This window comes from Babesia bovis, chromosome 3 (assembly GCF_000165395.2).
Source record: "Babesia bovis T2Bo chromosome 3, whole genome shotgun sequence".
Taxonomy (NCBI): Eukaryota; Apicomplexa; class Aconoidasida; order Piroplasmida; family Babesiidae; genus Babesia; species Babesia bovis.
The window spans coordinates 389,675-416,640 of NC_010575.1; the positions used below are offsets into that span (position 1 = coordinate 389,675).

Here is a 26,966-nt window from a genome sequence, read left to right on the forward strand (position 1 = left end):
AGTCTAGAATGTACACGATTATTATCATCTAAAACAATGGGTAAATACACCATGAATGTGGCACTTTATTGAACTAATTTTATAACGGTCATAATTGCTATGGTAACTTGGCTGAAACCAACTGTAGAGCATGTTAAACATTATAGCCCCCTGGACCTGACGTGTGATATTATCACTGCTGCATTTAATTGTATGATTCAAATAGTTCGGGCCCTATTACAATTGACGATTTAGACTGGCGTTTGGCTTGCTGCATAGCTGTGAATATTGAGTATATAAGCCCTGCATTTGTACATGGTACTTGTAATGTACCGTCGGAGTATCTTATTATAACACCGTAGCACGACGCTCTACATTCTTGGATATCCGCTATTGGCACCTTCCAGATTATTGTTGGCCTCGGCTTCAAATCGACATAGTAGACCTTTGAGGGATAGAACAGCAGGGCAATGTGGCTTTGTGGGTGGCTTCGTTTTGAAACTGTCTCGCAGTGTACGATGTTTTTAGCAAACTTGTGCCCAAGCTGTTGCCTGATTTCAGCATCACTAAGGCTGTACGGCTTGAGCTGTGAGTACTCTCCCCAAAGCATGCGTGGCCTTCGGCATGGTTCTGCACACCACCTCTGACCTTCTAACTGCTTGGACATATTAACTTTGATGGTGCGTGACACGTGCGATACCGCTTGACCCACCTTGTCGATAGGTTTCACTATGGATCCAGCAAGACCTTTACCTAGGCCGCGTATAAAGCCTCCCATACCACCCTTTTGAGCTCCTTCAATAGGTTTGGTGACGATGTTAGTTAGTGACATGAATCCTTCGCCAATGCTTTTTCCGGCTGAAAGTATCCCATCTCGCATATTTCCACTGGGTACTGCCATTCGATCCCTCTGTCGTTTGTTGATGTATTCATTGTCGAATGTAAATTTGGAAAGCAAACTGCCTATACCTGAGCTTACACTATCAACTGCTTCAGCTGCGAATTCTATTGTGTTTCTACCTACATTGATAGGTATCTTCGGTATATTCAGTAACGAGCTGTATCCCAGTAACGATCCTATACACCCGAGTGCCGCATGGAGATATTTGTCCTTTATCTGTTCGTAGAATGACTGGATAGACCCTCTGCAGTTACAGAAATACTCCTGTTGGAACTGCAGAGGGGCTCCCATCAACTCGAAATGCCGCGAGACGCATATTATGCGGAGGCCCATACGCATGAGGTCACCTAGCATATGCAGCTTTTCCAAATCGAAGCTACACCATAGCACCAGGTTGAATCTTTCTATGAACAAAAAGTCTAGCACCAGCATTCGCGGTGGTAGAGGTGTCTTTTCTAATGAGCCCATCTTCTCTCGTGCTTCTTCCTGTACCCATGTGTCAATTAGACGTAGGTCAACTTTTTTCTGCGACGCGAAGTCACCCATGCACTTCATGCATTCTTTGTAGAAGTTGTATACTCTGCTCAATAGGTTATCTGAAATATCAACCTCCAAATCATCCAATGAGACGAATACCTTTTTTAGGCACAGGTCTTTAGAGCTTGCAAATGGTCTATCAACATAAACCTGTAACACGTGACGTTGGTGATCATTCCCGATAGTTTTTCTGCGATTGACCAGGATGGTGGAACACTGCTCTTCGTCAAGATGCTTCTCTTCGGTTTGATTATCAATTTGTATATCGCTGATTCTAAGTTCCAACCTTTGGTTTTCCCCGTTCCACAGGCATACAAACGAGACTGTAGACATTTCCAAAAATATCAACTCTTCATGCAGGTTATGTGACACTAGGCTCAACCCGATTTGTGATAGCTGCACTTGCATCTGTAGACTTCGCACCACTGGTTCATTAAGCACCTCATCTTCAGCTTCGTTAGTGTCAACAAGACCCTCTGAGCTGTTCAACAATTCTGTGTTCAAGTCCAGCACGTTTCTGGTTTCCTTTTCACGTCTTTCGGGAGTGCTGTCACCACAATCCGAAGCGTTAGAGTATGCCACTGACGGTACTCGTATACTGCTTATGCTTGTTCGCGTGGATGACGTTGCTTCTCCAAGTTTACTTTCAAATTCTAGGTAAGGCCTTGATGGGCTTGTAGTTATGGATATATAGTCACCGCGATTTTCCGCTGTGACTATAACTGTATAATTTCCTGCATGTTCAGGTGTAGTTACCTCTATCTGTCTGTATCTGAAGGCCGGAGAGCCTATATTGATAACCAGTGGCTTGATTGGGGCAACTGTATTTTTATCCAGCCACAACATAACTTGGCAGAGTCTAGTCTTGTTTAAGAATGGTTGCTGCCATCCTAGATGCACTGACTGGCCATATTTTGCGGTGAAGTATACACCATTCCCCTTGGTTCCGACTTCACCACCCTGGTGAAAAGTCCGTACCATTGCTGCCTTGATGTACGGGCACTGGTTAATTAGGACATACCCTTCGTTTAAATTTTGCGGTAATGATATTGAGCAGTATTTCGCACCCCCTTTTGGCACTACAGATACGCAAAATACGATAGGTTTATTGTTCTTATCGTGCTTCAAACTCATGTATGTTTGACCGGAATGGCTTTCTGAGAGGAGAATTGGGTTGCTCCAAATTCCATCTTCGGCCATATTGAATTCAATGGTGGCTACAGCGGAGGGCAGCGTTGCAGGGTCCGCAATTGCCTTGGAAGACACCCACGGTATGGCTACGCTTTTGCCACTGTTGACGCATATTGGGGTCATCCTGTTGTCTTTACGTATGTAGAGGTCGGTACCTAGGTTGTTCGTAAACAGGAAGCTTGGTATGGCTGACGTGATACGACAAGCCACGTGATGTGACAATCCTCCTATAGCTATTTTTTCTGTTATTAAGCATACCGAGTGGTGCTTACCACCGCTGCCTACAAGTGCATATGAGTATCCACCCACTGCTGGCATTCTAACGCTTGCTTCCATTCTATCTGATATTTTCCCATTGACACATAAGTGCAAAGCATCATCCTCATCTTCGGATGAGAAGAATGACAACCCACATATTACAGCTCGTGGTAGTCGTTTTTGGAACGATATTCCTAACCCTGTACGGTCGATGAATCTCCAAGGTGCATTCAGTATAAGACTAAGATGCCCCTGGAAAGACGTTGATGACACTGGCAGCCCTCCCGGATACCTAATAAGCTCGAGTTCAACTGGCGCCATACCACGTATCGGTATTGCCAGCATGGTATGCGTTTCTGAAGTACCATAAATCCTCGTTACCCTTTCTGACCATATATTTGATCCATTATAGCATATTTTGGCCATGAAAGTGAGTGACTCGTTTGGCGGCAATGAGTATATATGCGTGATAGACTCCCGGAGTAGGGTTAATACCTCCTGTATACATCTGTCATTCTTCCTGGTGGCTGCTGCTTCATCGCTAGGTACCCTGTCGTTTGCGCTGAGGCATACATCCAGTTCCATTGGCAAAGTGTTCATTATGCTGAGCGCGGGGTATATAACTACGTCACGCATATCCACATTCGCCGGGAATGCACTGCGTTTCTTGATTACTGAGACTACAAAGTATAGGAAGCTGGATTTGGTAAACCCGGGGCAATAGCACTGTCTTACTCTTGTTCCGTTATGTTTTGAGCTATCGACTATTTTCGACCATCCTGTCGTATTTGACAGTTTTAGCCATGTATTGCTCTGCATCTGTTCCTTCTTCATTGCTCTATCGTTGAAAGCGTCCATAAAAGTGCGATTCATTGCCAATGGCGCTGGTAGAAAACTAATAACGGCCTGTGCAGGTCCCTGGAATGCACATTCCGGCACTGATGCGAAGTGATTGTGCTCCAATAGCATAGTGTAACCGGCATCAGCCTGTTGCTCCCTAAGGTAGTCAAGGCTGGAATCTGGGAATTGTACCGTAGTGGTTTCACCAAAGTCATCTCCTGAAGACCCCCCTGTATCTAGTATTGATATAGGCGCTCCTCTTGTTTTTAGATTAGATACGTGGACTACGTTGAACGTTTGGTCGAGGAATGTTAGTAGCAGCGGCATTCCACTTCTGTTATAGACCCTTACTGTTGAGGTGAATAGCAATAGTTTATGCGATGGATGCGGTGTTTTAACTTCACATATTGTCGTATCCTTGTTGTAAGACTGTGGAATATCTTCTACGGGTGCATTTAGAAGCACGCAACAGTTACGTGCCAAGGGTACCATAGCTGCGCATGTACCGTTTTCAAATGGTGTTTTGTATGTTGACGGTATGTAAGACTTGCTTAAGTTGAGGTTTTCCATCGTCTTCGTGATACTGCGCGTAACCATTAGATCCCTCTCTACAGTTTCCCTACTTTGTATGCCCATGGTATCGCATATGTTTCCGACTATTTCTGGAGACGGCCTACCTACTACGTAGATATTTGAGCTGTTTGTATCATCAACTCCAACTGTACTGACTATAGAATCCAACTCCTTTGGTATATTTGTTTGCTGTAGAGTACGCAGTCCGTTAATACCTTTTGCTGTGTTTCCCGCACTGCCAATGGTGAATACGCGGTATTCATATTCTGTAAGGTTGACATACCTATAAGCACTGTTTTCAATTTGTACATCCGGCTCTTCACCATCAGTGTCCATCGATACCAGTCCTCTCTGTATGTTATCGGTAAGCATTGGTATGAACCACAGCAGCAGTTGGCACAAGCTCGGTGTGATGTTGATTAATATGTTATGCGAGCTCGATAACTTGAGTACTTTGTTTGGTACAAAATCCTTCCAGTCGTCTTCAGTACTGCTGCGGGCAGGTTTAGTCTGTCTGTGCACAGTTCGTTGCGTATTAACATTATTGGTATACTCGAGGCTACAGTTACATCGTTCAAGGCATGGTTCCCAGTCACCGATAACAGCGTTAAAATACTCCAGCCGTGTTGAGCAGCGCACAATGGTATATCTTTTTTCTATGGGCAGGCCCATGTACTCTATATTATCGCTTGCTATGGAGAGTCGCATCATTGGCACGAGGCATTTGCGCATATCGTCAAAGAACGTCACTTTGATTCCTTTGATATTGAAGCTGACTGATAAGAATTTACCATCGCCATTGTTTCCTTTGACCATGGTGCCATCGTCTTCCCTGGGTGGTGCTGCCGAAGGGCCGTCAGTGAGCACTGACGTGAACGCCGCTAGGATTACGCTAAGGTCCTTGGTGTACAATGTCAGATTAGAGGGCGGTACCGTGAAGTTAAAAAACATTTTGTAACCCTGTTGCTCGCTTACATACTGTCCTGAACCGAACACCTCAAGACAGCTACATAATTCCTGACGTTTACCACTATATGGGTACACTCGTTCCAATTTGCATCCTATCACATCCACCTTCATGAAGTTAAACGAACCGTTTTGCATGGTCATTTCTAGGATAAAATCAGTGCTAAGTTCAAGTTGTGGAGATGTCGTGGAGTCCATTTGTGTGAATGCGATAAACTTGCCACTGTTCGTTTTGAAGTTAAACAGATACGTCTTTTCACTGACTATTGGTTGTGTGATTTGATATTGCTTCGGACAAGTTGCCATTGAGCTCATGGCGTACGACAATGTGAAATATCTCAGCAGGTCCATGGCATGTATACACAGTAGCGATATTGCGGCATTGTTAACCATTGCATCCACATTGGTTTGATTGTTTTCGTTAACTAATACTACCTTAACTCCATATTGATCCGCTGCATCTTCACTGCTGAACAGATCATGTCCTGTTCTATTCCTATAGTTTCTAAGCCAGTTTTGCAAGAGTCCGTTAACACTGGGTTCCATGCACTGCACTTCTTCTTCATCTGGGTTTACATGCTCCGGACTTTCCTGTACGAAACAGTTGATTAACCTGCGGTGGGCATTGATGGAGTCCTTACGTGTATCATCCACGGTTAGCGTCTTGCCACACAGTGCAAATTGATAGCATGACGTCATTCGCACGTTATCTGAGGCGTAATTGAGACATACAGTAATAGCGTTGAATCTTAACCTGGCCAGCGGTTTTTCAGGTGCGAACCAAGTATCGAATTCAAATCTTTTAAGTGACATTCGTATAAAACAATGGAACTGTGGCTTTTGCTGCTGGACTACACCCTGTGTTCTCGTTTTGTACGACGATCCGCATATATTCTCATTGAGTACGTCAATAATGAAGCTGAGTTGCATTCTTGTGAGTTTTAGTACCCACGCTTCGGAGTCTATGCCTAGGTCTAGCATTCCACCACCAATATAGCATACTCCGAGGTCGGTTGACTGCAGCACACTACCCATTACTTCTGGCGATCCATGTGTCTGTTCTATTATTGAGGCACGTGTACCCAGCATCTTGAGGTATATAGCAGACTGCTTGTCATTACCGTCACGTTGCGTATATCCGTTTCTGATATATAAGTGTCCCAGTTCAAATAGCAAGTATGACCCGATGTACCACGTGTCCACTATTCCGCTAAGTTTCTGAGCCATCTGCCTGCAGAACGGGTCGCCTGTGTCCACTGGCTGACATATTAGGTTAACACTTGACTTGGTCATATGGTTTGGCAGTGTAGAGCCATGTGGCACTGCGTGATCCCATGTTTGTGGCAGTATGGCCTTATTCTCAGGTATCAGGAATATGGGTGAGGCTACTGAAAAGCTGTAGAACATGTGGGTGGACGCAGCTGCTTCCACCACTTTATGATACGACTTTGATATGAACACACTCAGGATACCGTCGTCTAAGTAGTCCAGCAGTCGTGTCATATCTTGGTGAAAATAGACAATGACTATACGTTCTAGTACTCCGGTTAGGCACATAGAATATGGTACTCCTAATTCTATACTGTCGTAACACTTCCACTTTAAGCTCATGAGTGGTTTATCCATGGCTGTTACTCCATCTTCCTCTAATGATTTCGTATCGGTATACGACAGCAGACACCTTGTTCCTAATGTCAGCTTGGCAGTGCCCAATTCAAGTTGCGAGCTGGACTCTTTGCTTCCAAATTTGTGTAGGTAATATGCTATCTTGCTTACACTAAGTCGCGCTTCTACCTGCGATTGTGCGTTCCAGAAAACAATAGCCGCGCCTTTAACGTTAACTGTGACTTTGGTGATGTAATCATTGCTATTCTGCTCTGACAAGAGCGTTGGGAGTTCATCGAGTATGATATTGCAATCCTCTAGTTCTTGCCAAAAAGTACCTTCGCCTGATTCCGGAAGCGTTCCGCTACGTATAAACGTAGTACCTTCATGCCTAATGCTATCTTGTATGGAGTAGCCACAGTCTGACCTTGGTGTAGTTACGTGAGAAATATTAGTTTGTATAGATCTAACCACATGCGGCAAGCCCGTAAAACTCTGAGGTAGATCCGGTTGTGCAGCTGGTTCCGAGGACATTGGTTGTATGTCACTCTCTGTAATGGTTCTGGAGTTTACTAGGCTTTCTTTAGCCGAATCGGTATGAGCTTCTGCTGGGTCGCTCTTTGGCGCGCCATCGCTACTTTCCTCGGCACCTTTCAAATTACAGCACTTCTTATATTCTTCCATTGTATCTATTATTAGCTTGATACTGGAGTACTGCCAATTACCCTCCATATCGGTTATGTTGGCTGCTATTGACACCTGTGCGTCATGTGTTCTCTTTATTTCAATTTGCAGTGACTTCGCTGTATCTTCCAGTGCATCTTCGAATTCATTGTCATCTTCGTCTAAGATTAATGATCCACGACTCATTGGCGCCGGGTCTAGGTGAGTGAAGAATAACGGCATATCCATTGCTGGATTCGACATCATGATTTTTTCAAATCCTAGTAGTACCCTCAAGTTTCGGTTTGTAAATGCTATTTCTAGAGAGACGTTGTGCATATCTAGCTTGAAAACCTCGCAACCTTCGGCATTCATGACTGCGAAACCCGAGTGGCAGAATATGACCATGGCCTTTACGTTGTATTTTATGTTTTCCAATGTGGTCTTCGTTGCATTGGGATCAACCAGTGGCTTTGAAGCGCGTCCACGTCGTAAAGATGCTCGTGCTCCCATGACGCACGACAGAATTTCCGATGGCACACTGTACAGTAGTGCAGTGTCCATTGGCGTGGCTTGCATGAACAGTTCCTCAAACAGTATGTCAAAGTTCAGCGATTTCGTAACAATATCACAGTCATAATGTATTTTCACTGGCAATGGTCGTAAAAAGCTGTACCACGAGTTATGTGTATTGCCATGCTGATGACAACTCAACTGTGTTTCTTTCAGCTCTATGGTCCCAGACATCGCAGACAGCGGGCACGGCCCGTTAGACAACAGGTTAAGTGTACCAAATCTTAGGTTTATGCAATCACCAACGTCGTTGTAAAGCAGTAGAATTGGAGCGGCAAATTTGATATCGAATGAAAACAATGCGGGCATATGTTCTGCTGCCATGCGCACTGTATTCCTATCAGCTACCCAAGGCTCGTCATCCAAATTGATTTTATTTAACGCCAAACCGTTGTTCTTGTAAGCTTCCATAACATGTCCCATGTTCCCGGAAGGTGGCCTTGAAGTAAAGTTAGGTAAAATATATAGCAGGATTTCCACGATCTCCGACATCACTGCCGGTATCATGTGGGTTTCCATAGGCTTCAATTCACCATTTACCATCATCACATTGCCTTGGTTGGTCACTTTATGCGTCATGTTAAGATCTATGGCGCGTATATCTCCAGATTCAGGGTCATCCTCAATACTCTTTGCCTCACTGTCACCATCTTGCTCGCTGACGCTTTTGATGAAGTGCATGATAGTTGTATCCTTGTATCGCACATCAAATGAATCCAGGTTAACCGAGAAGTATGCGTTATACGTATCACGGTCATTCGTGTCTACCACGGCGTTGCAATATATCTGCAAGTTTAGGTTCCCGGTTGACATACATAGCGTATCGGCAGTGGCTGTAGTATGGCCTCCAACGTCTATAATAAACTCAAAGTGCGGCAGTGCGCACTCAAAGTAGTAGTTGTTGGTTGCCATGGAATCTTCAAACATGTCACCTAGTGCTAACACGTCTCTGATTAGGTCAATTTCCTCGCCTGTGAGCACCAACCCTCCCGGCAAGCACTCTACTTGATCTGTATCTCCAATTGTTCTGAATTTGGTGTATTCCATGAACTCGTCTGCATTATCCATTGACGATGTATCTACAAAGGGTGTCACTGGGTCCAGGGTATCAGTCTGGCAATACTCCATAGTTGCATTATCCTCTAGCTCTATCTTGTCAACGGGCGTGCTTGACGTTGGAGATTCATTTTCCACGTCTCCAGCTTCGATGGCCGGTATATCAGCCACTGCCAGTACAGCATCCTCTTTGGGTACACCACTTTTGAATATGTTGCGCTTGTTTACTGAGGTTGCAACTCCCTTGAGCCATCCGAACCATGTAGTTGTCGCTGGAGACGTCGGCACTGCATTATTAGCTAAGGCCTGTTTTTTGGACTGCTCCGATGCCGCCACGGCGTCAGTCAGTTTCCGAGCTGCAAACCGCCATCTTGCCAAGTGGCGTGCTGGGACCACGTCAGTGAGCACAGTAAGCCTATCATCTTCCATTATACTTAAAGGATCTCCGTTGAAATGTTCTGAATTTATCTTTTTGGTGTATAGCGTGATAAATTCCTCCCGTGTCGTTCCCTTGATTCCCTCCGGACTCAGATCTACGGTATGAGCACGTTCCATTAACATCTTTTCGCTTCTTTCGGCCTCAATTACGCAGCATGTCCACAATTCAACGAACGACCTTAGACTTTCCAGCGATAATATGATCCTGAGTGATTCACGCTCCACGCCAGCTGTCTTCTCGGATGTACCTACCCGGAGTGATGCAAATATCGACTTGTTTTTAACATTTATTGCCAATAGTAGGCTGAAAGACAGCTTCTCCAGTAGTGTATTTGTTGCTAGGCTTCCTTCACTAAACTTCATCAAAGTGGTTTCTGCTCTTTTGATGCGCCTTTTAGCTTCCGCGGACAATTCAACTGTTTCATTACCTGTTGTCTGTTCAATGGGCGCCTCTATCAATGCTAAGGCGCCACTGTGCTGTTGTGTTGCGATATCCTCAATGTCGGCGACTGCATCAGTAGTAACATCCTCGTTAAGGCCGTGGTATGATGATGAGCGTGAGAATTCTTCATCATCGCCATCTCCAGGGCGTTCATATATAGAAAATCCAAGCAGGCTGCAAACATGTGTAACGGCTTCTTCCCTCGTAGAGTCATCAGTGGTTACCTTCAGGATACCATTTCCATCCTCTGGGCGGTACTTCCTGATAGATATGGAGTCTATTATAAAACCGAATGCATGTCTTTGATCAGCGCAGTGCAGATGTATGCTATTGAGATCGATTTGTATGTTGTTCAGGACCTTTTGCGACAGGCGTAGGAGGTATGATGAGTTAACATCTGTTTTGATATTTAGGCTGTTAACAAAGGCGCTATACTCGTTTTCGAGCATATTCGTGAGCTTTTCTTTGCTCTCACGAACGTATCGCAGCAGCTCATCATCTGTCTTGTTTGACGCTATACCACTTATGCAGAGGTAGACTGAATCTACCAGTACCTTCACTGGCGTCGCGCCTAAACTTGCCCATGGTATCGTTACTTTAAGTCTACCGATCTTACCAAAGTGTACATCGAATGGTAATGATAGCTTCTCGGTGATATCGGTCTTTAGGGTTAGGTTTTCAAGTACGATGTTGCCGGACCACACCGCCAGCTGAAGGTTCTGAGTGATACCATCCACATACGGCGCTAGATATGTGTCCAGGAGCCTCTTAACTAATCCCTCGAACATAGTGGCTCACGTGGTTCACATAAAAGGTGGAAGTTGGTTATATGGGACTAGTTCCATCTTGTTTTCTCTCCTGAGGTTGTAAGGTAGTCTCGACAATCAACCGTCGAGTAATATTTTAAATGATCGGTTATGTATGTATTATATATATTTAAAATGTGTAATTTTACTGGTTATATATTGCCATTGTTGCGTGTAATGGGCCTAATATGTGGAAATATGTGTACCAGTCGCCAGTAATCATTGGACGTTGACGACACACCTCAAAATTAAGTTAAGATTTAAACAATATTAATCTATTCTAAATGTTTTACAATGGTATTTATAGCAGTTTCACTAAGGATAATGTGTATGTGTGTCGTAGAGACCTGGTTATATCATATTCATGGATTTATAAGTACCACCGATGTATATCCATAACAATAAAGGTCTTCCATTGATATTATTGTTTAACGTCATTGTAAAACACCGTCCACAAAGCAAATGGATATAATTTGCAATAAGAACTACTACACTCTACTACGGTGTAAGATTTAAATATATAAAAACGTTGATTAAGTAGATTCCAGAACTAGATATTGTAATTTTATCCGCGAAAATGATAGTAAATAGTCGTTCCGTTGTGTCTGTGTAACTGGCAATTGATGCGTGTTATAGCGACGTGAGATGATTCCGCAATCACAAAATACCTACCATCAGCGGTTAAATTATATGGTCGATATTATCGGTAAAATATATTTATTATGTGCTTGTTTGTTGCTATAGATCGGTAATTTGTCTGATGGGGGTGTACGGATTCTCCTGGCTCGTGTTAACTAATCCTGAGATTTATATCCCAGGCCCGTTTAAGTGGCATTTCCATTGGGTTCTACAAGTTAAGGCAACCGCATATATGTGTTTATAGCAGTTGCCTTTACTTTAGTTGTCCTTAGCCGCTGTTTCAGGTACGTGTTAAGGTTCACGTCTCCAAGATGGCGGATAAGTTCGATGATGAAGCACCTGTTAGCAAGGTAGAGTTGATGTACGACATCGCCGCGGCATCTGCGGCTGAACCTTTGCGATCAGGTCGTCAGCAATCTGGCTCGCCTCGCAGTGAAGCTGCGTCTTCTTCATTCCACCATGGTGATAAGTTTGAACCTACTGATGGTATTGACACGATTGATTATGGATCTCTCGGTATATTGAACATAGAGTGCGCAAAGTCGCTTCGTTGTGATCCCAGTGTACCGTTAAAGTCACGTCTTAAGCTGTGGCATGCTATGTGTCCTACTGATTTTTCTAATCTTCTTGGTAGTGCTGGTGCCAAGGAGAGCTGTTGTATAGTTCATGCTGAATCCCTTATCGTGCATATAGTTTGCAGTGCGGAGAAGGAGGGTAATGTATTGCTTGACTTTGCAAAAGGCCCTCAGACACTACAGTTGATATACCGTGTTGAGCGTATTTTGAGTGGTATCATACGCTGTGGTGGTACTTTTATGTTAGTGTTTTTTGACGTTTTTAGGAAATTGTTTGACCCAGGATATGGCCATGCCGGTGAGGATGGTGAAGATCAGCATTTCTTTGACGGCTACTTGTTATTGCGTGAGATTTTGCTTACTCACGTCGTTTTAAATGGCATATCTCATATGGTATTTCGTGACTGGTATGATCCAGAGTGGGTTAGTTACGTGGACAACAACGAACCAGCATTTATAATGATAGAGGATGGATCCTCATTTTTGTACAAGCACCGCACGTTGTATGAGATTGTGGACACTACATCCAGTTCTCCTTTGAACGAGCCCAATGGCGAGATTGTGGCTGATTTTGAGGTTCAGCAGAGTTACATGGATAGGTTTACTTTTGCCACTCAATCTTTGGCCATGCACAGTCTGTCGATTAACTTATGTGTAGCATACTTTTTTGAGTTAGGCCCATTTGCCCACAATTTCAAGGCGTTCATTTCATTTCCCAGCAATTGCTTGCCTCCTACTCAGTTTATCGAAGAGTTAGAGTCGCAATTCATGCTGGAGTACCCGCTTGAGGAGAGGGTTGATGCGGATGGTTCCGGCACTGAGCTTGTCCAGCAGATAATGTCTGATCTTGGTACATTGGGCATTGATTGTCGACTTCGTCACATAGTAGCTTGCAATTACCTAAGGAGTCTGATTGAGATGAAGCCTGATGCTGATGACGAGGTTGACGAAGATACGGCACTATATATTGACAGCTGCGAGCTTACTTTTAAAGTACTTCTTATCCACAATCATTTGCTCGACTTACTTTCACTTGAGGACAGATGTACGCTGCGTCTTGATGCCGAAGGTTGGGAGTTCTTCAGTACCTATATTGCTGCCACGTTAGATTTTATGACTTCCACTACAGTCCCAGTTTTGTGTGGGCTGAGCAGTGTGGTAGACACGATGGCAGACTCCCGTCGTGATGCGGCAGATTTATTTGATGGCAATCTCTTCACTTCTATATTGCACAGCATGGCCATATATGCTAGTGACCACGGTAACAAAGTAGACCTGGATTGCTTTATGTTGGATAAAGAAGTGGTTTCTCAGATGGATCGCATGTACGCTCACTTTTCTCAGAATTCGGGTGCTACTGTATTTCCCATTGACATGTCACCGTTTGCTAGTTGCGGTATATACGACACTGTAGGTACTGTGGACAGCCATAGCGGTGCGCAGGATGGTGTGTTGAACGTTGACAACCAGTTTGTGAACATGTACTTCGGTCTGACTGAAGACAAGGTTATAAAGTTTTATGAAGGTGACAATTCACGTTGCATGGAGCGTTTCGCTGCGTTGCAGTGGCGTAATCCCGCACTAATGTCGGAGAAGACGGAGTGCATCGATTATTATTTCAAGGTTGAGAAACAAGACAAGATGGCGTTGCTGCCCAATCGCAGTCAACGTCAGGAGCAGCGCAGCATGCAGAGGCAGAATGCCTTTTCGCACTTATTATCGCGTTACTTGGGTTCGAATAACTTGCATCACCCGATAGTCCCCAAACTGGAGCACCAGTGGTTAGATGTTAAGCAACGTGGCCTTGAGGAGAATGCCGATGCCTCTGCTGCAGCTTCCGGTAAGAAGGACGCTAAAAAGGTCAAGGAGTCCAAGAAGGACAAGAGTGCTAAGGATGCTAAGAAAGACAAGGGTACGAAAGTGAAGACATCGGCGAAAGCTGAGCTTTTGCGTCAAAAGCACGCTGCAGCTCAGGAATCCAAGAGTCGTGAAGGTGATCTCAAGACATTTGAGCGTTTATCAAGTCGTCTGGGATCCATATTTTCAGCTGAACATGACTTTGACTCTATATACACCAGCATTCTTGATTACACTTCTGGTCCAAGCCGTGCTGTTGACCTTGTTGGTGACTTCAAGTGGCTTAAAGGCATGATCAGTACTAAGCCGATTCAGTTACAGTTTGTTCGTGGTATGTTGGAAAACCTGTTGAAGACCTTTGATGGTTATCGTATGCGTTCCTTAAACAAGAAAGGTGCTCGTGCTTCTTTTAGGCGCACTATTTGCATGACAATTCGTTTGATTCATGATTGTTTCAAGGAATTTAAGTCACTTATCGATGGCGAGACTATAACCCTGCTTCAGCGCTTTTTATGTAAGCTTGGGTTGTCCAGGAGTGCTGCCAACCTGTTTAATGAGTGGCTCAAGCTTAACGATGATAAGAAGAACAAAAAGTTCAAGGTGGATTCTGATGAGCGCTTTGAATATGCTTTACGGGATGGTATGGAATTTGACTTCCAGTTGGCTTACATGGGTGATCTCATGGAGCGTACTTTGGGGTCTACTGAGGACCCTCGTGTTTTGTTTAAGCCTGACGCTTGGCAGAAAATACTGCTTGACACGGTTGATAACCGTGAGTCATCATTGGTTGTAGCTCCTACATCTACTGGTAAGACATACATTTGTTACTATGCTATGGAACAGGGTCTTCGTCTGGATGACGAGGGCATTGTTATTTACGTATCGCCTAACAATGCGCTTGCTTTACAGGTTAAGTATGAGATTACAGCGAGGTTTTCTTCTAAGAACTATAGTTCTCCGTCGTGTGCTGCTGTTCTTAGTGCTACCTTCTTGGATAACTTCCATGATCCCAAGTGGAATTGTGCTCAAATTTTGGTTACAGTGCCATCTATCCTTGAGCAGTTATTGGTTGCCATGCGTTCCAGTGAACTCGGATACATTAAGCGCATTGAATACTTAATTTTTGACGAGATCCACTGCATTTCTGACGAGGAGATTGGTCCTTTTATGGAGCGCATTATTCATTTAAGTGCTGCACCTTTCATGGCTCTTTCTGCTACAGTAGGCAATCCATTGGAGTTCCATGCTTGGTTGACCAAGGTTGAGCGTACTCGTCGTAATTCAGCTACAGCCAAGGTGCATTACATTTACTTTGACGAGCGATACTCTGACCTTAAGCTGGAGTGCTATAGTAACCGTCATCTAGTCCCTCTGAACCCGGCTACATGTTTATCCTATCACAACGTGCTGCGCACTGGTTTCCCCAGGGATTGTTATTTACGACCTCGTGATTTATTTGTTTTATCTCGTTGTACTGATTATGTGATGGGTTCGCGATGCTCTGATATGGCTTATCTCTCGCCTGCTGAGTACTTTAGGAACACTCCTCTTATTACGAAGAGGCAATATCGCTATTGGTTGCAGACATACATCACTGAATTCGCACGTCAGGTACAAGAATCGGTAATAACAGCGGACGACTTCCAGAAGATTATGGATTGCCTCAAATCGTTGAATGTATCGGTATCACCTGGCGATGCTGCCGCCGCTGACGAACCTGAAGATCACTATTTCCGTTTATATCCATTGCTCAAACCTATGGATCCAGTTGTTGATTGTCCTGGGAATGATGCGCCTATATCTGTGCAATCTCGTGATTACCTGGACCCTGCTGAGGTCATAACGCTTTTGAACACTTTAGAGCAGACTAAGCGACTGCCTTGCCTCGCTTTTACCTTTGATCGCAACCACATGGAGCACGTACTAGTCTCTGTTACACAACTACTTAAGCGCAGGCAGTGGGAGAAGTACTATGGCACTCCGGAGGCCACTGCCTGGACCAATGCTGAGAATAAGCGCCGTGTGGATCACTACCAGATGTTGATGCGTCAGTATGAGGCTGAGAAGAAGATGCGCGGTGCAAGCCGCGAACAGAAGGAGGAGCAGGGTATCGGTGGCAAAGTTGAGGAGTTCATCGAGTTGCCTAAGGAGCCTGTTGACGTCGCTGAGGACTATGACCCTGAATTCAACTACTACAACCGGAAGATTTATGTGAACTATACTGAAGAAGTGGAGAATTTCATTAAGGTCGCTGCTGCATCCATAAGTAACCGTAAGCAGGTTGACACCTTTGTGGAGGCGTTAAGGCGCGGTATTGGTATCCATCACGAGGGTTTACCACATAAATTCACGATGTTAACAGAGACTCTATACAGGATGGGTTTCTTAAAGGTACTTTTTTCCGGTCGCAGTTTAGCATTTGGTATTAACGTACCTTGTAAGAGTGTCATATTCATGGGTGACAATTACGAGTTGACTCCCTTAATGTACAAACAGATGAGTGGTCGTTGCGGTCGTCGTGGTTTCGACTTGTCAGGTCATGTTGTTTTTTGGGGTTTACCAATGAAGCGTATTCGTCAGTTACTAACGGCTCAGCTTGGTAATCTTACTGGATACGCTTCTTGCAGTCCCACTGAGGTATTGGCTACTTTATCGGCTTTTAATAGTCTCTTGGTATCGGTTCGTTCTAGGCCTCCTCAGCCTAAGGTCAATTCCAAGATTAGCACAACCGACGCCCGTGTACGTAAGACCGAGATTATCACTCGTAGTCGTGATTACGTGGTTGACCCTCGCATTATTGTTAAGCGTTTGGCATCTATGTTTATTCACCCTCTGAAGCCACACTCCGGTTTCAGTAAGGATGAGGTTATCGTATTCCGTGCTTGCGTGGAGACACTTTTCGAGCTTGGTTTTATTGACCGTCATGGTTTAGTCAGCGGTTGTTGTGAGCTTGCTTTGTTAACTCGTGAATCTCACCCAAGTAACATGTTCCTAGCTCACCTTGCTCAGATGGGAAAGCTGCATGACTTGACTCTGTCTACAGGTAGTGACTCTGCTGACAAGTTGATGGATATTGTTGCTCGCTTTGCCTATAAGCGCCAGCAGTTGGGTACCTGCGTGACTCTACGACGTCTACTACCGCAACGCGTGCGTTGTGGAGCCAAGTACAACTCTAGGTTAGTATCTAACTTAAACCTCAAGGATGAGGGATCGCTAAGTGTCGAGCTGTTATACCCTGAGTCGTTCCCGCTGTTGCCATCAGCACGTGGAGAGGTAAAGGACCTCATAACCGTGTACAATGCCCAGATCCTTGGCATTCTATCTAAATATCAGGCTAAACTTGAGCCCATGCAGCCCACGTTGCCATTGAGTAAGGTAGACTTTTGCACAGGTACCAAGGTGGTATCTAGTTGGTTTATGGAAAAACGAGGTACTACTAAGTTCCAGAGCCTGGCATCTCCTTTTGTGGCTATTAATGGACTACCTGGCAATTTCTCTTCTGCACGTGAGCTTTGGTTAAGTTCTCGTGCTTGTTCTGATATAACGCTTGACATGGTGCCTACTATAGAGTCTGTCGAGGTTGATGTTGTTCAGATGGACCCGCATTACAACGTCCTAAATCGTTACGGCATGACGTTGGATAATTCATATATCATTGATTATTGGACTCACGGTCGTTTTTCAGTGGTACGTGACGTCAATGGTTTGGGTCAGTATGCTTGGTTCGACTTGCGCAAGATTTTGGTATTGCTGAAGTTGGCCAAGTTGACTTTGAACGGTTATACTGACGGTGGCGTTCGTCAAGATTCGTTAAACGACGCTGTAGTTCACGCATTGGATCGCTTTGAGTCTGTGTTCAACCGCATTTAACTATGGTTATATCGACCAACACCATTTCAATATAATACGCTTCCTTTATTAGTCATACAAACAGTAATATGCTCATTAGTGTAGCAACTATGATTTAATCATTATCTGTGCAACATAGTTGATTAAGTCGGTAGCTTGCGAATCCAATTTAGCGTCTGATAAAGGAGGTTTCAAAGCATAGTTTTAACTGTGTAGGCAGAATATAAAAAAACAATGTACATGTACCAGGAAAAACGACATAGATATCAAGATTGACGATTCAAGGGTCTGATAATAAACGACGTTGAAATTAGACACAGGGTGTGACAATGGCATACTACATGATATATTATGCGGACTACTAGTTTATAATAGATAGTAACAGATGGATTCGTAATTTGGGTATTGATATCTTTCCGCAGAATCGCGTTACGGGAAAACAATTGTGTGTGTGTCATGCTGATCTTGATGCCCACTCAGCCTACCCTGGGGTCTATTCTTCCTATTGTATACTTTATATCGATGGCGCGGAAAAGGCCGATTCTGAAGATAATCATTCTTGGTGATAGCGGGTATGTTGGCTGAGTTTGGTCACGTAATGCTACAGGGTCGGGAAGACCTCGCTGATGAACCAGTTCATCAACAAGCGCTTTACCAACCAATATCGCGCGACCAGTAGGTTACTTGCTATATAAAGTAACTTCGTGCAGTCGGAGCTGATTTTTCAACTCAGGAAGTGACGGTTGATGACAAGGTGGTGACTTTGCAGGTAAGACATGTATGATAAGTGACTCTTTTGTGTAGTATTTACATTGGCCGCTGTTATAATGTTGTTTCTATGCTTCCTTTGGACTTTTATGATATTAGTTGCTCATTATTCATGGATGTGTGAGGTCTGGTATTACAGTCCCTTGTATATGTTGTTTAATGGAAACCAACGTATGGCTCTCTAATGCTCATTGTATGAACTCGTATCGCTGAATGTGATTTGGTACGCTTTATATCAGATATTTTATCTAGTATTGTTCAACATCTGTACAGATATGGGACACTGCCGGACAGGAGCGCTTCCAAAGTCTTGGGAAGGCTTTTTACAGAGGAGCAGATTGTTGTATGCTTGTGTATGATACTACCAACCAGAAGACATTTGAAAGTATTGAGAGTTGGAAGTCTGAGTTTTTGATTCAAGTTGAACCTAAGGACCCTGAGTCGTTCCCTTTTGCTTTAATTGGGAACAAGGTTGACGATGTTGCCAACCGTAAGGTGAGCGCCAACAAGGCGACTAATTGGTGTAAGGCCAATAACGACATTCCTCACTTTGAAACTAGGTATGTTTGTTTGGGATGTTTTACATAGTGTTTTAGTGCCAAGACCGCGCAAAACGTTGCTGCAGCATTCATGGAGATCGCAAAGAAGGCAGTGATGCGCGATACTCAGGACGATGAGATTTATATTCCTGATACTCTCTTGTTGGACCAGAGGCATGTGCAACATACGGGCAACAACTGCTCCCGTGGCGTTGGTAGCATACTAGGCTGTGATGGTTGAGTCCATATTAATTGGACTTTATCACGAATAATATTTTCCATAGGTACTATAGCGTGGTTTTTGTATAACTTCCAACAGTAGCGTTTAGGGCAAATTACATTGTGTACATTAAACACTGCCACAAAGTTCATTTTGTACTTTTATTGACAAATAGCAATCCATATGTATCGTCATCATACTATCGCGATGAGTAATAATGAAATATAGCCCTTTTGTAATGGTAGCCACTGTTGCAGTGCGGTATAATGTTTTCCAGTGAAAACTTAGAAACTTTAGTATATATTAGTGATACGTATATATAGAAAGAGAGAACAGCAAGTAATTCATGTGATAATGCCTGCGGTGGGAATAGAACAGTTGTTCTCTGCCAAGTGGTAACAACGGTAGTTGCCTCGACGTTAGTTCAGCGTTAGTACTATATTAAATACACAATATAGCTGATATCTACTGTAGATTGTTTAGAGAAATTAATCATTTGCAGTGGAGTGCGCCCCTCATGCTGAGGTATGGTTATAGTGCGGGTAAGAAGAATAGCTATTTCATCGCACATTTAGACGCCACTTCTTCTAGCTACCATTGGAAGGATTTATATTGATACTTCATACATGCTATGAGGTTCAAAAGTGGCGTTTATCATTATCGGGGTTAAATCGGATGTACTGGTTGTGCCACAGGCATAAGAAGAACATTTGTGGATTCATTCAGGGCGTTGTTAGCGCCTAAATGTGCTAGATGGTGAATATCATATAGGTCACCGATGAAATGCACTTCCAGTGTAATATATGGTGGTAAGGTTGATGGCTCGACAACTATGGCAGGATACCAACTGTATTGATAAGTAATTGTCATCTTATGTTAATCTAATCATGTCACTGATATCTGAGTTGGTTGTCTACATGTGAGAAGTTAAAAATGGGTTTTATTTGGAACATTTTCGGTAATGTTGCATCAAATGTTGCATCAACCGCCATAGAGGTGGCGTCAAAGATTGCTCCGACTACAACAGAAACTATAATTTCTGGAATTTCAGGCCCAGTTATAGAGGATATATTGAAAGATTTAAGCGAGGATGTTATTACTGGTATATTACAGTCCCCAACTCTTGTTGCACTTTACAAGGAAAATCTACCCAGGATCATCGGTACAGTATGGTATCGCTATATAGTGCCTATGCTTTTGGTTATGGTTTTTTGTGTTATAGTTCTATATTGCTTATACTCTTACAGGATAGTTGCTTTTTTCGTAAAGTTGACCTACCCATTCCTAAGGCACACCTACAAAGCCATGTACAGATTTGTAGCATCCGCTGTTAAACAACCAGAAAGTCCTTATTATGGTCTGCCGGGGTATACAATAGAAGGTATACCTTCGTATCTCCGAGGCACGGGCAAGATGTATCCTGCTGGTGCATTGGGTAACCCATTAAAGTGATCTACCGTATGTATTTATCATTTTCAAAGCGAAATATAGACAAAGTTCTATATCACAATCTGAATGGTCGGCGAAAAGCATGCGCCGCTCAAGAATCAGAACACCAACTATAAGAGGGCAAGAAAACGAGGACATACCGTTAGTTGCCCAATTCTCATCATCCCCTATTGTCCTATCGGAATTATTAACAATGTGGACTTAGGTCGGATATGAATCATGAACATGATTGTTGCGTATCCGCATCGACAAAGCTTTGATGCTGGGCAACATTATGATGGTGAAATATGCCATTGAACTGTTTAATCTATGTACAATGTCCTATTTGCATAGTTATGTTTGTGGTTGAGACATTAAACACGCGCCTACTAGAATGTGGCATAACATATACATGGACAGAAGCGCCATGTTCTTCGTCTATTCGTATCGTAAAGGTTGTATTAGACAGCGCACTGTATGTTGAATGTGAAAAGTAGTGCTTTCACATGTCATAATGCCCAATTGTAGATAATACAGAATACTCTATACGTAGAAGATATATTATTTAATGAAATACCCGTTGTAATAATACTGTGATGATTGTTTAGCAGGCTTTCCGCGTCCAAGTTGGGCAGTCATGTATATCACTTACGTGCTATTGATTTTTGTCATCGCTATTTGATAGTTTTCCAATGAACTTTTATATTGTAAATTAAGCTCAAGTCACGTGAAGCTGACGAAGGCATATTTCGATAACTCTACAAGGTTGTTCCTGTTTGGGTAACAACATGACGGAGCCCTTGAGGGATAATTCTGCTTTCTCGGCTTCGGTTCTACGTTTGCAAAATCGTTTGGCATTTTTTCAACGTGGCCGTCAGGCGATCTTGGATTATATATCTACACACATTGTGTTACGATGGATATATTTTGTGATTCTTTTCTACGTATTTTGGTACCGCGTCATTGCTTACGCTAGTCATTTTGTTATCGCATATATGTACGCAGTTTATGCGCTTAATTCTGTGATTCGTTTCTTAACACCATTGGATTTTCAGGATCTTTGTGCAGCTCACGAGGCTGCTCATGGTGGTACTATATTACCCTCTAGTGAGGGTAATCGTACTGAAATAACTCTTGAGAAGATGCGTCATCCGGATACAGTTTATGAATTTAGGCCATTTTTGCGTGATATGAACGAGTTCACATTTTGGCTATGTTTGGTCCGGGCAACATACGTTGCTTTGTTTTGTATGTTATTTGACGCATTGGACGTTCCAGTATTTTGGCCATTATTGGTTGTTTATTTCGTTGGTCTGTTTGCTCTTACTATGCGTGAGCAGTTGGAGAACATGATTAAATATAAGTATGTTCCCTTTAACATTGGTAAGCGTACCTATGGTTCGATAACTCGTCAAGCCAGGTAGTTCTGTAGCTTCTATAAAAACAAATCGGCTTTATACCGTTGAGCACATAAAATATGTGTTGCGGCATCAACAGTCTTCCTTAATGACTATTGTTAATTTTACCCAATTGGTAGTTTGCATTATGAATTATACAGCAGAATACCTAGCTACTGTATCGTGTAAGTAAGTAATTCTGCGTTATAATAGTGATGACCATATTCTGAAGACTATTCAAAAATCTATAGCTGGGCATGTTTCATCAGTTTTCCCATAGGGCATATATTGATAACTGCTCAGATCAATAACAAATTAAGGGGCATTTTTGTCACCTATGCAGCGCATAAGAAGTCTGGCATAGTGCGCTACTGATGCATTGCTATCGGCATTGGACAACTGTCGTTCCAATGACTTGACCATGGTTGACCAATGCTTAATGCACAGTTCATCAGGTTTGAACATATGGCCATAGAAGTATTCCTGCAGACTTGACACTTCGCCTCCCGCGAGCCATACAGCTACTCTGAAGGTCCGGAAGAATTCCTGGTTTGAGCATAGGTTTAGCATGTTTGACCTTGATATTGCGTAGAAGAACTCCCTTGCCATTGTGAATGTATATGGCCCTAACGAGTCACAATGCTGTACGTTAAATGCCGCTACATTTGGATCATTGTGACTAATTAAATCGTGATGTAACAGCTCGTCACTAGATAATTTCGATGTAGAGTGTGACGGTAGCAATTTCAGATTTTTGTACAACAGCTCAAACTCATGCTGGGTATCAACCATGATGCAGTTATTATGTAGTAGAATACAGCATGCCACGTACTCTTGCGATATTTCAAGTAATGTAACCAGTTCCTTTAGTGTAATCACATCCCTTTGATGTCGTTCAGTTAGCCTGGATTCTATGGTACCATCCTGTGATTCCACTTCTGGGAAGATATCACGCCTTATTTTAGGTGACAGTTTTGCCAACGCCTGTGCTAATGACGTTACCTGTTCATTGGGCATTGCCTCGTAATTGACCGTTACTTCACGAAGTACTAAATAGAGTCGTCTCATTTGCGTCAGTAGCGCCCTGAAGTACTCCACTGGCCTGGATAAACTCAATACCATGTTAATATTGAATTTGGGGCCCACGATAAATTCATTTTTACGTGGTATTTGATCCGATGGTGTGAATGGTATCGGGCCATTATTTACTGCTACGTATGATCCACAAGAAAACATTGGTGAGCTTACAAACATACGTTCCAACCACAACGGTTCTATCATATCAGCAATCAGGCTGAGTGCTCCATCTACAGCAGCAGATGTGATTCCAGTACTAATCCTGTTAAATCTATACATCCTAGGTTCGTCGAACACCACGAATTTGCACCAAGGACTGCATATCGGGGTGGTGGGATTGCCTTTATCGTTGATTGCATAAGCTCCTGGTGCTGTCCACCTAAACAGCCCGGAGCTTATACCTATTGATGACAGAAGAAGGTTATTACCATCGCTTGGGTGTACTAGCCAAGATTCCAGTAGGTTATCCGGTTTACTTAAGTATATATTCCAGCATGCTTTCAACACTTCTTCTGGTGTATACAGCCAGCACAGGTAGTACAATCCGTATGCCACCAATTCCCTATTTGACTCTTCATTTATAGTTTTTACGTCATTTCTCTCTGCGAAGATATCTACGAATTGATTAGTACGTTCTAATGCTTCTTGTGTTCGTGGTGACTTCAGTTCAACTTGCTCCAGGAACAATGACGGTGGATCTATGCATTTAAGGGTTTTTCTTGGTTGTTCCAATAGTGATTCAATTACATTCTTCAGGTTAGATCTCCTAAATTTATACACTTTCTGAGTTGTTACAATAACAAGATCCCAATTCACTTCTATCCTATCCACGTCACTGCATGGCACTTCATCGCTGTATACCTTTATGATATCTTCTCCTGGTGACATCAGCAGGCAGAATTCATCGAACCACTCTACAGGGCGTATGTTAGAGTTAATGAACTTAGATCGCTTGGTATCTGACATCTGTCCTCTGTTATGATACCATAGTTCCTCTGATATGGACTGCGGCGAGTCTCCGCTGGGTTCGCATAACGATACTGTTTCCGGGGTGAAAACAGTGACTTTCACGACTATTAGGTTACTATTCTTAGGATAGAATTCTGCTGCCATGAACAGATCATTGATGTAGAAATACTTCTTCTTTGTTGCGAATGTCCCAAACTCTGTTTCCGAGAATCGGTCGCGGAAGAACCTTCCGAGATAATTTTGACTAGTAATAGAACTCATCCGTCTTATTGGTGATGATCCCATTGCGCTGAACCCCTTGACTACCAGCGATAGCCTTTTCGCCTCATCGGCTACGAATCCTACATATATACGTGTACCTACGTTGTCCACCACTACTATATCCACTCCTTCAACTCTGCCGTTCGGCGCTGGGAATACATCTACTGCTTTGAAGTCCATTGTTGAGCCGACATACATTGTATATCCTGCTTTAACCAATTGGTTTAACATATCTCCTTGGCGAAGGCAGTAGAACGTCATGTTATATGGTACTAAGGGTCCGTAATTAGTCACCGCGTTAATGAATGAGTCGAATCTGCTTGTATCCTGTATTCTGAAGACACATAGATCACCGCTATCATGGCACAGCATTGCCAGTATCCAGCGTTCTTCATCTATCGATATTCGCGGGTCAGCAGACGCGAGCACTCCAAACCAGGACCTGTTCCATGAATTCACAATTCTAACGCTAGTACGGCACACTCGCTTGATACATGATGTTGACCTTACGCACTTACAGCAATCTGTTTCGGCAGTATCAAAAAATGCAGATCGTTCTAGTGACAGATGTAAAGCTCGCCATTCAACTGGTGGCCAGTACGCTGTTCCCATAGATGGGCATGTTTTCGCGAGGTCATTTAGGCAATTGAACCCATAATCCCACCAATTGGGTTCAATATCACTTGACGCACCTTCCACTACTGGTGTTTCTACTGCATATCCGCTTGGCACCGTACCGTGTAGTCTGTATACCCTATCATTACTGAGCGCATTAAGCAGCATTTTACATCCTTTAGCAGCCGCTGATATAATCTTACCAAGGAACGACTTATCTATGGTATCTACTGAACCCAGCTGATACTGGAACTCGTACAATTGGCAATTGGCGCACAGTAGGAAGATGCGCCCTGAAGCGTTATGGCACAAAATATCACGTACATCAAGACCTGTGTTCATTTCGCGATATATCACTCCTAACCGTATATCACTTTCACTTTCGTGTACTACGGCGATAATGAATTCCGTGACAGTCGCTATGAACAATGCTTTTCCTGTGTATACATGCGATAGATAATTATCACTTGACTTGTCCGTCGCTTCACGTTTTTCCAATTCGCCAGTTAGACTATATCTTTCGAGTTCAATATCACGTAGTGTTATCATATCTATACACTGTAACTGTGATGGCAGCCTGAAATGATGTACTTTATGTTCCCCCGATAGCTTGTGTAATGCCAGGGCATGTATCGTTTTATTATTTGATACAGACTTGTCGTACCTGGCCATTAATCCCATATTGGTTATAACACGCAGTGACCCTCCGGTATCACTTATCAGGTAGGGTAACGCAATTGCTGCGTGCATTGGACATACCGCTTCTAGATGTTCCAACGTTTTGTTTGTTTCCTTGTTTCTTTGTTCATTTTCAGTATTTGGGATGCCACTGACTTGCGATTTACGGGAGAAATTCACTTGACTTAAAGTCCAGTCTCCTAGGGTAGCATCGTTACCCGGTGCGGCAGGGTCCTTGAACGAGCTAAACGCATCGCTGTATCCTTGTTCATCAGTATTAGTGACGGGCCCAGTAGCCCTACTAGAATTACTGGACACAAAGTTATTCGATTGGTTGTATCCAGGCATGAATTGCCTCATAGGTGCTTGAGAAGCCCTTGGCATATATTGTGCTCCCGGCCACTCCCTAGCACTCATAAAACCACTATTGTCATCTGATTGATAGAATGGCGTTGTATTAAGGTGCCTATGTATTGTTCCAAGTGAATAGTCATGCGGTTGCTGGGAGGCACTTTTTTTGTTGTGACGCATGTTCCACTCGACGTATACATGAAGTGGGCATTCACATTTATTCTTTAATCTTGCTACTATAGTAATATTTCTGATATATACTGGTTGCAAGCAGTACTCCGGAATATTTGACCTGTTTAAGCGTGTTATCCTTGATTGGTATAGTTGTCTGTGGAAATCCAATTCTAATCTACCTTCTCTATTCAGGTATTTCTTTGCTTCATAGCGCATAGCGCTATTTTTGTTTATCAAGAGACATGATATACGATCCACTACATCCAGATTCTTTAAGGATACTGCATTAGTGTTGTTTGCCAACCACTCACGATTATGTGATAGCTGTATGCTAGCTACCGTTTCTCGCAATCTCTGTGCCTCTACATGTACGTTCTTTTCGTCTATACGGTCAGATGGCACAACTCGGTTCGAGAAGTTACGGGTTTCTGTGTTGACAGCACTCGAGTTCATAGGGTCAGCCCATAAACTTGAAACTGCGGAAACACCAGCACTAAATGTGCTGGTGTTTCGTCTCTTGTTTTCGTTATTATCTTCCCATTTGAATAATACTTCCTCGGGTGTTCGCTTGGGTTGATTTCCTTCCATGGTTAATGAAAATTACACACCTAATAAGAACCAGTAGAAAATTCCATTGATAAAATTATATCCAAAAAACACCACCGCCATGCAAGTATAAAATCAATCAAATGTCACTACGCTAATCATAGTTGTATTACAAGTGAGGCGATGTTATGATAC

General features: G+C 43.2%; 6 protein-coding genes across 6 annotated transcripts; 4 read left to right on the forward strand and 2 right to left on the reverse strand.

Moving 5' to 3' along the window:
• Positions 1-84: 84 nt before the first annotated feature.
• BBOV_III001700 (N-terminal region of Chorein a TM vesicle-mediated sorter family protein) lies at positions 85-10,850 on the reverse strand. Its single transcript, XM_001611255.2, has one exon. The coding sequence runs from the start codon at positions 10,808-10,810 to the stop codon at positions 185-187; it is 10,626 nt and encodes a 3,541-aa protein (XP_001611305.1). The 5' UTR covers positions 10,811-10,850; the 3' UTR covers positions 85-184.
• An 848-nt stretch (positions 10,851-11,698) lies between these two features.
• On the forward strand, positions 11,699-17,869 carry BBOV_III001710 (DEAD/DEAH box helicase family protein). Its single transcript, XM_001611256.2, has one exon. The coding sequence runs from the start codon at positions 11,779-11,781 to the stop codon at positions 17,767-17,769; it is 5,991 nt and encodes a 1,996-aa protein (XP_001611306.1). The 5' UTR covers positions 11,699-11,778; the 3' UTR covers positions 17,770-17,869.
• A 307-nt stretch (positions 17,870-18,176) lies between these two features.
• BBOV_III001720 (putative Ras-related protein rab7) lies at positions 18,177-19,329 on the forward strand. The gene is made up of 5 exons (XM_001611257.2): positions 18,177-18,320; positions 18,356-18,423; positions 18,459-18,517; positions 18,790-19,076; positions 19,113-19,329. The coding sequence occupies exons 1-5, from the start codon at positions 18,205-18,207 to the stop codon at positions 19,294-19,296; spliced, it is 714 nt and encodes a 237-aa protein (XP_001611307.2). The 5' UTR covers positions 18,177-18,204; the 3' UTR covers positions 19,297-19,329.
• A 508-nt stretch (positions 19,330-19,837) lies between these two features.
• On the forward strand, positions 19,838-21,026 carry BBOV_III001730 (putative integral membrane protein). The gene has a single exon (XM_001611258.2). The coding sequence runs from the start codon at positions 20,209-20,211 to the stop codon at positions 20,725-20,727; it is 519 nt and encodes a 172-aa protein (XP_001611308.1). The 5' UTR covers positions 19,838-20,208; the 3' UTR covers positions 20,728-21,026.
• Positions 21,027-21,361: 335 nt separating this feature from the next.
• BBOV_III001740 (Rer1 (ER retrieval) family protein) lies at positions 21,362-22,193 on the forward strand. The gene has a single exon (XM_001611259.1). The coding sequence runs from the start codon at positions 21,492-21,494 to the stop codon at positions 22,125-22,127; it is 636 nt and encodes a 211-aa protein (XP_001611309.1). The 5' UTR covers positions 21,362-21,491; the 3' UTR covers positions 22,128-22,193.
• A 202-nt stretch (positions 22,194-22,395) lies between these two features.
• On the reverse strand, positions 22,396-26,833 carry BBOV_III001750 (uncharacterized protein). Its single transcript, XM_001611260.2, has one exon. The coding sequence runs from the start codon at positions 26,811-26,813 to the stop codon at positions 22,416-22,418; it is 4,398 nt and encodes a 1,465-aa protein (XP_001611310.1). The 5' UTR covers positions 26,814-26,833; the 3' UTR covers positions 22,396-22,415.
• Between the last annotated feature and the right edge of the window lie 133 nt (positions 26,834-26,966).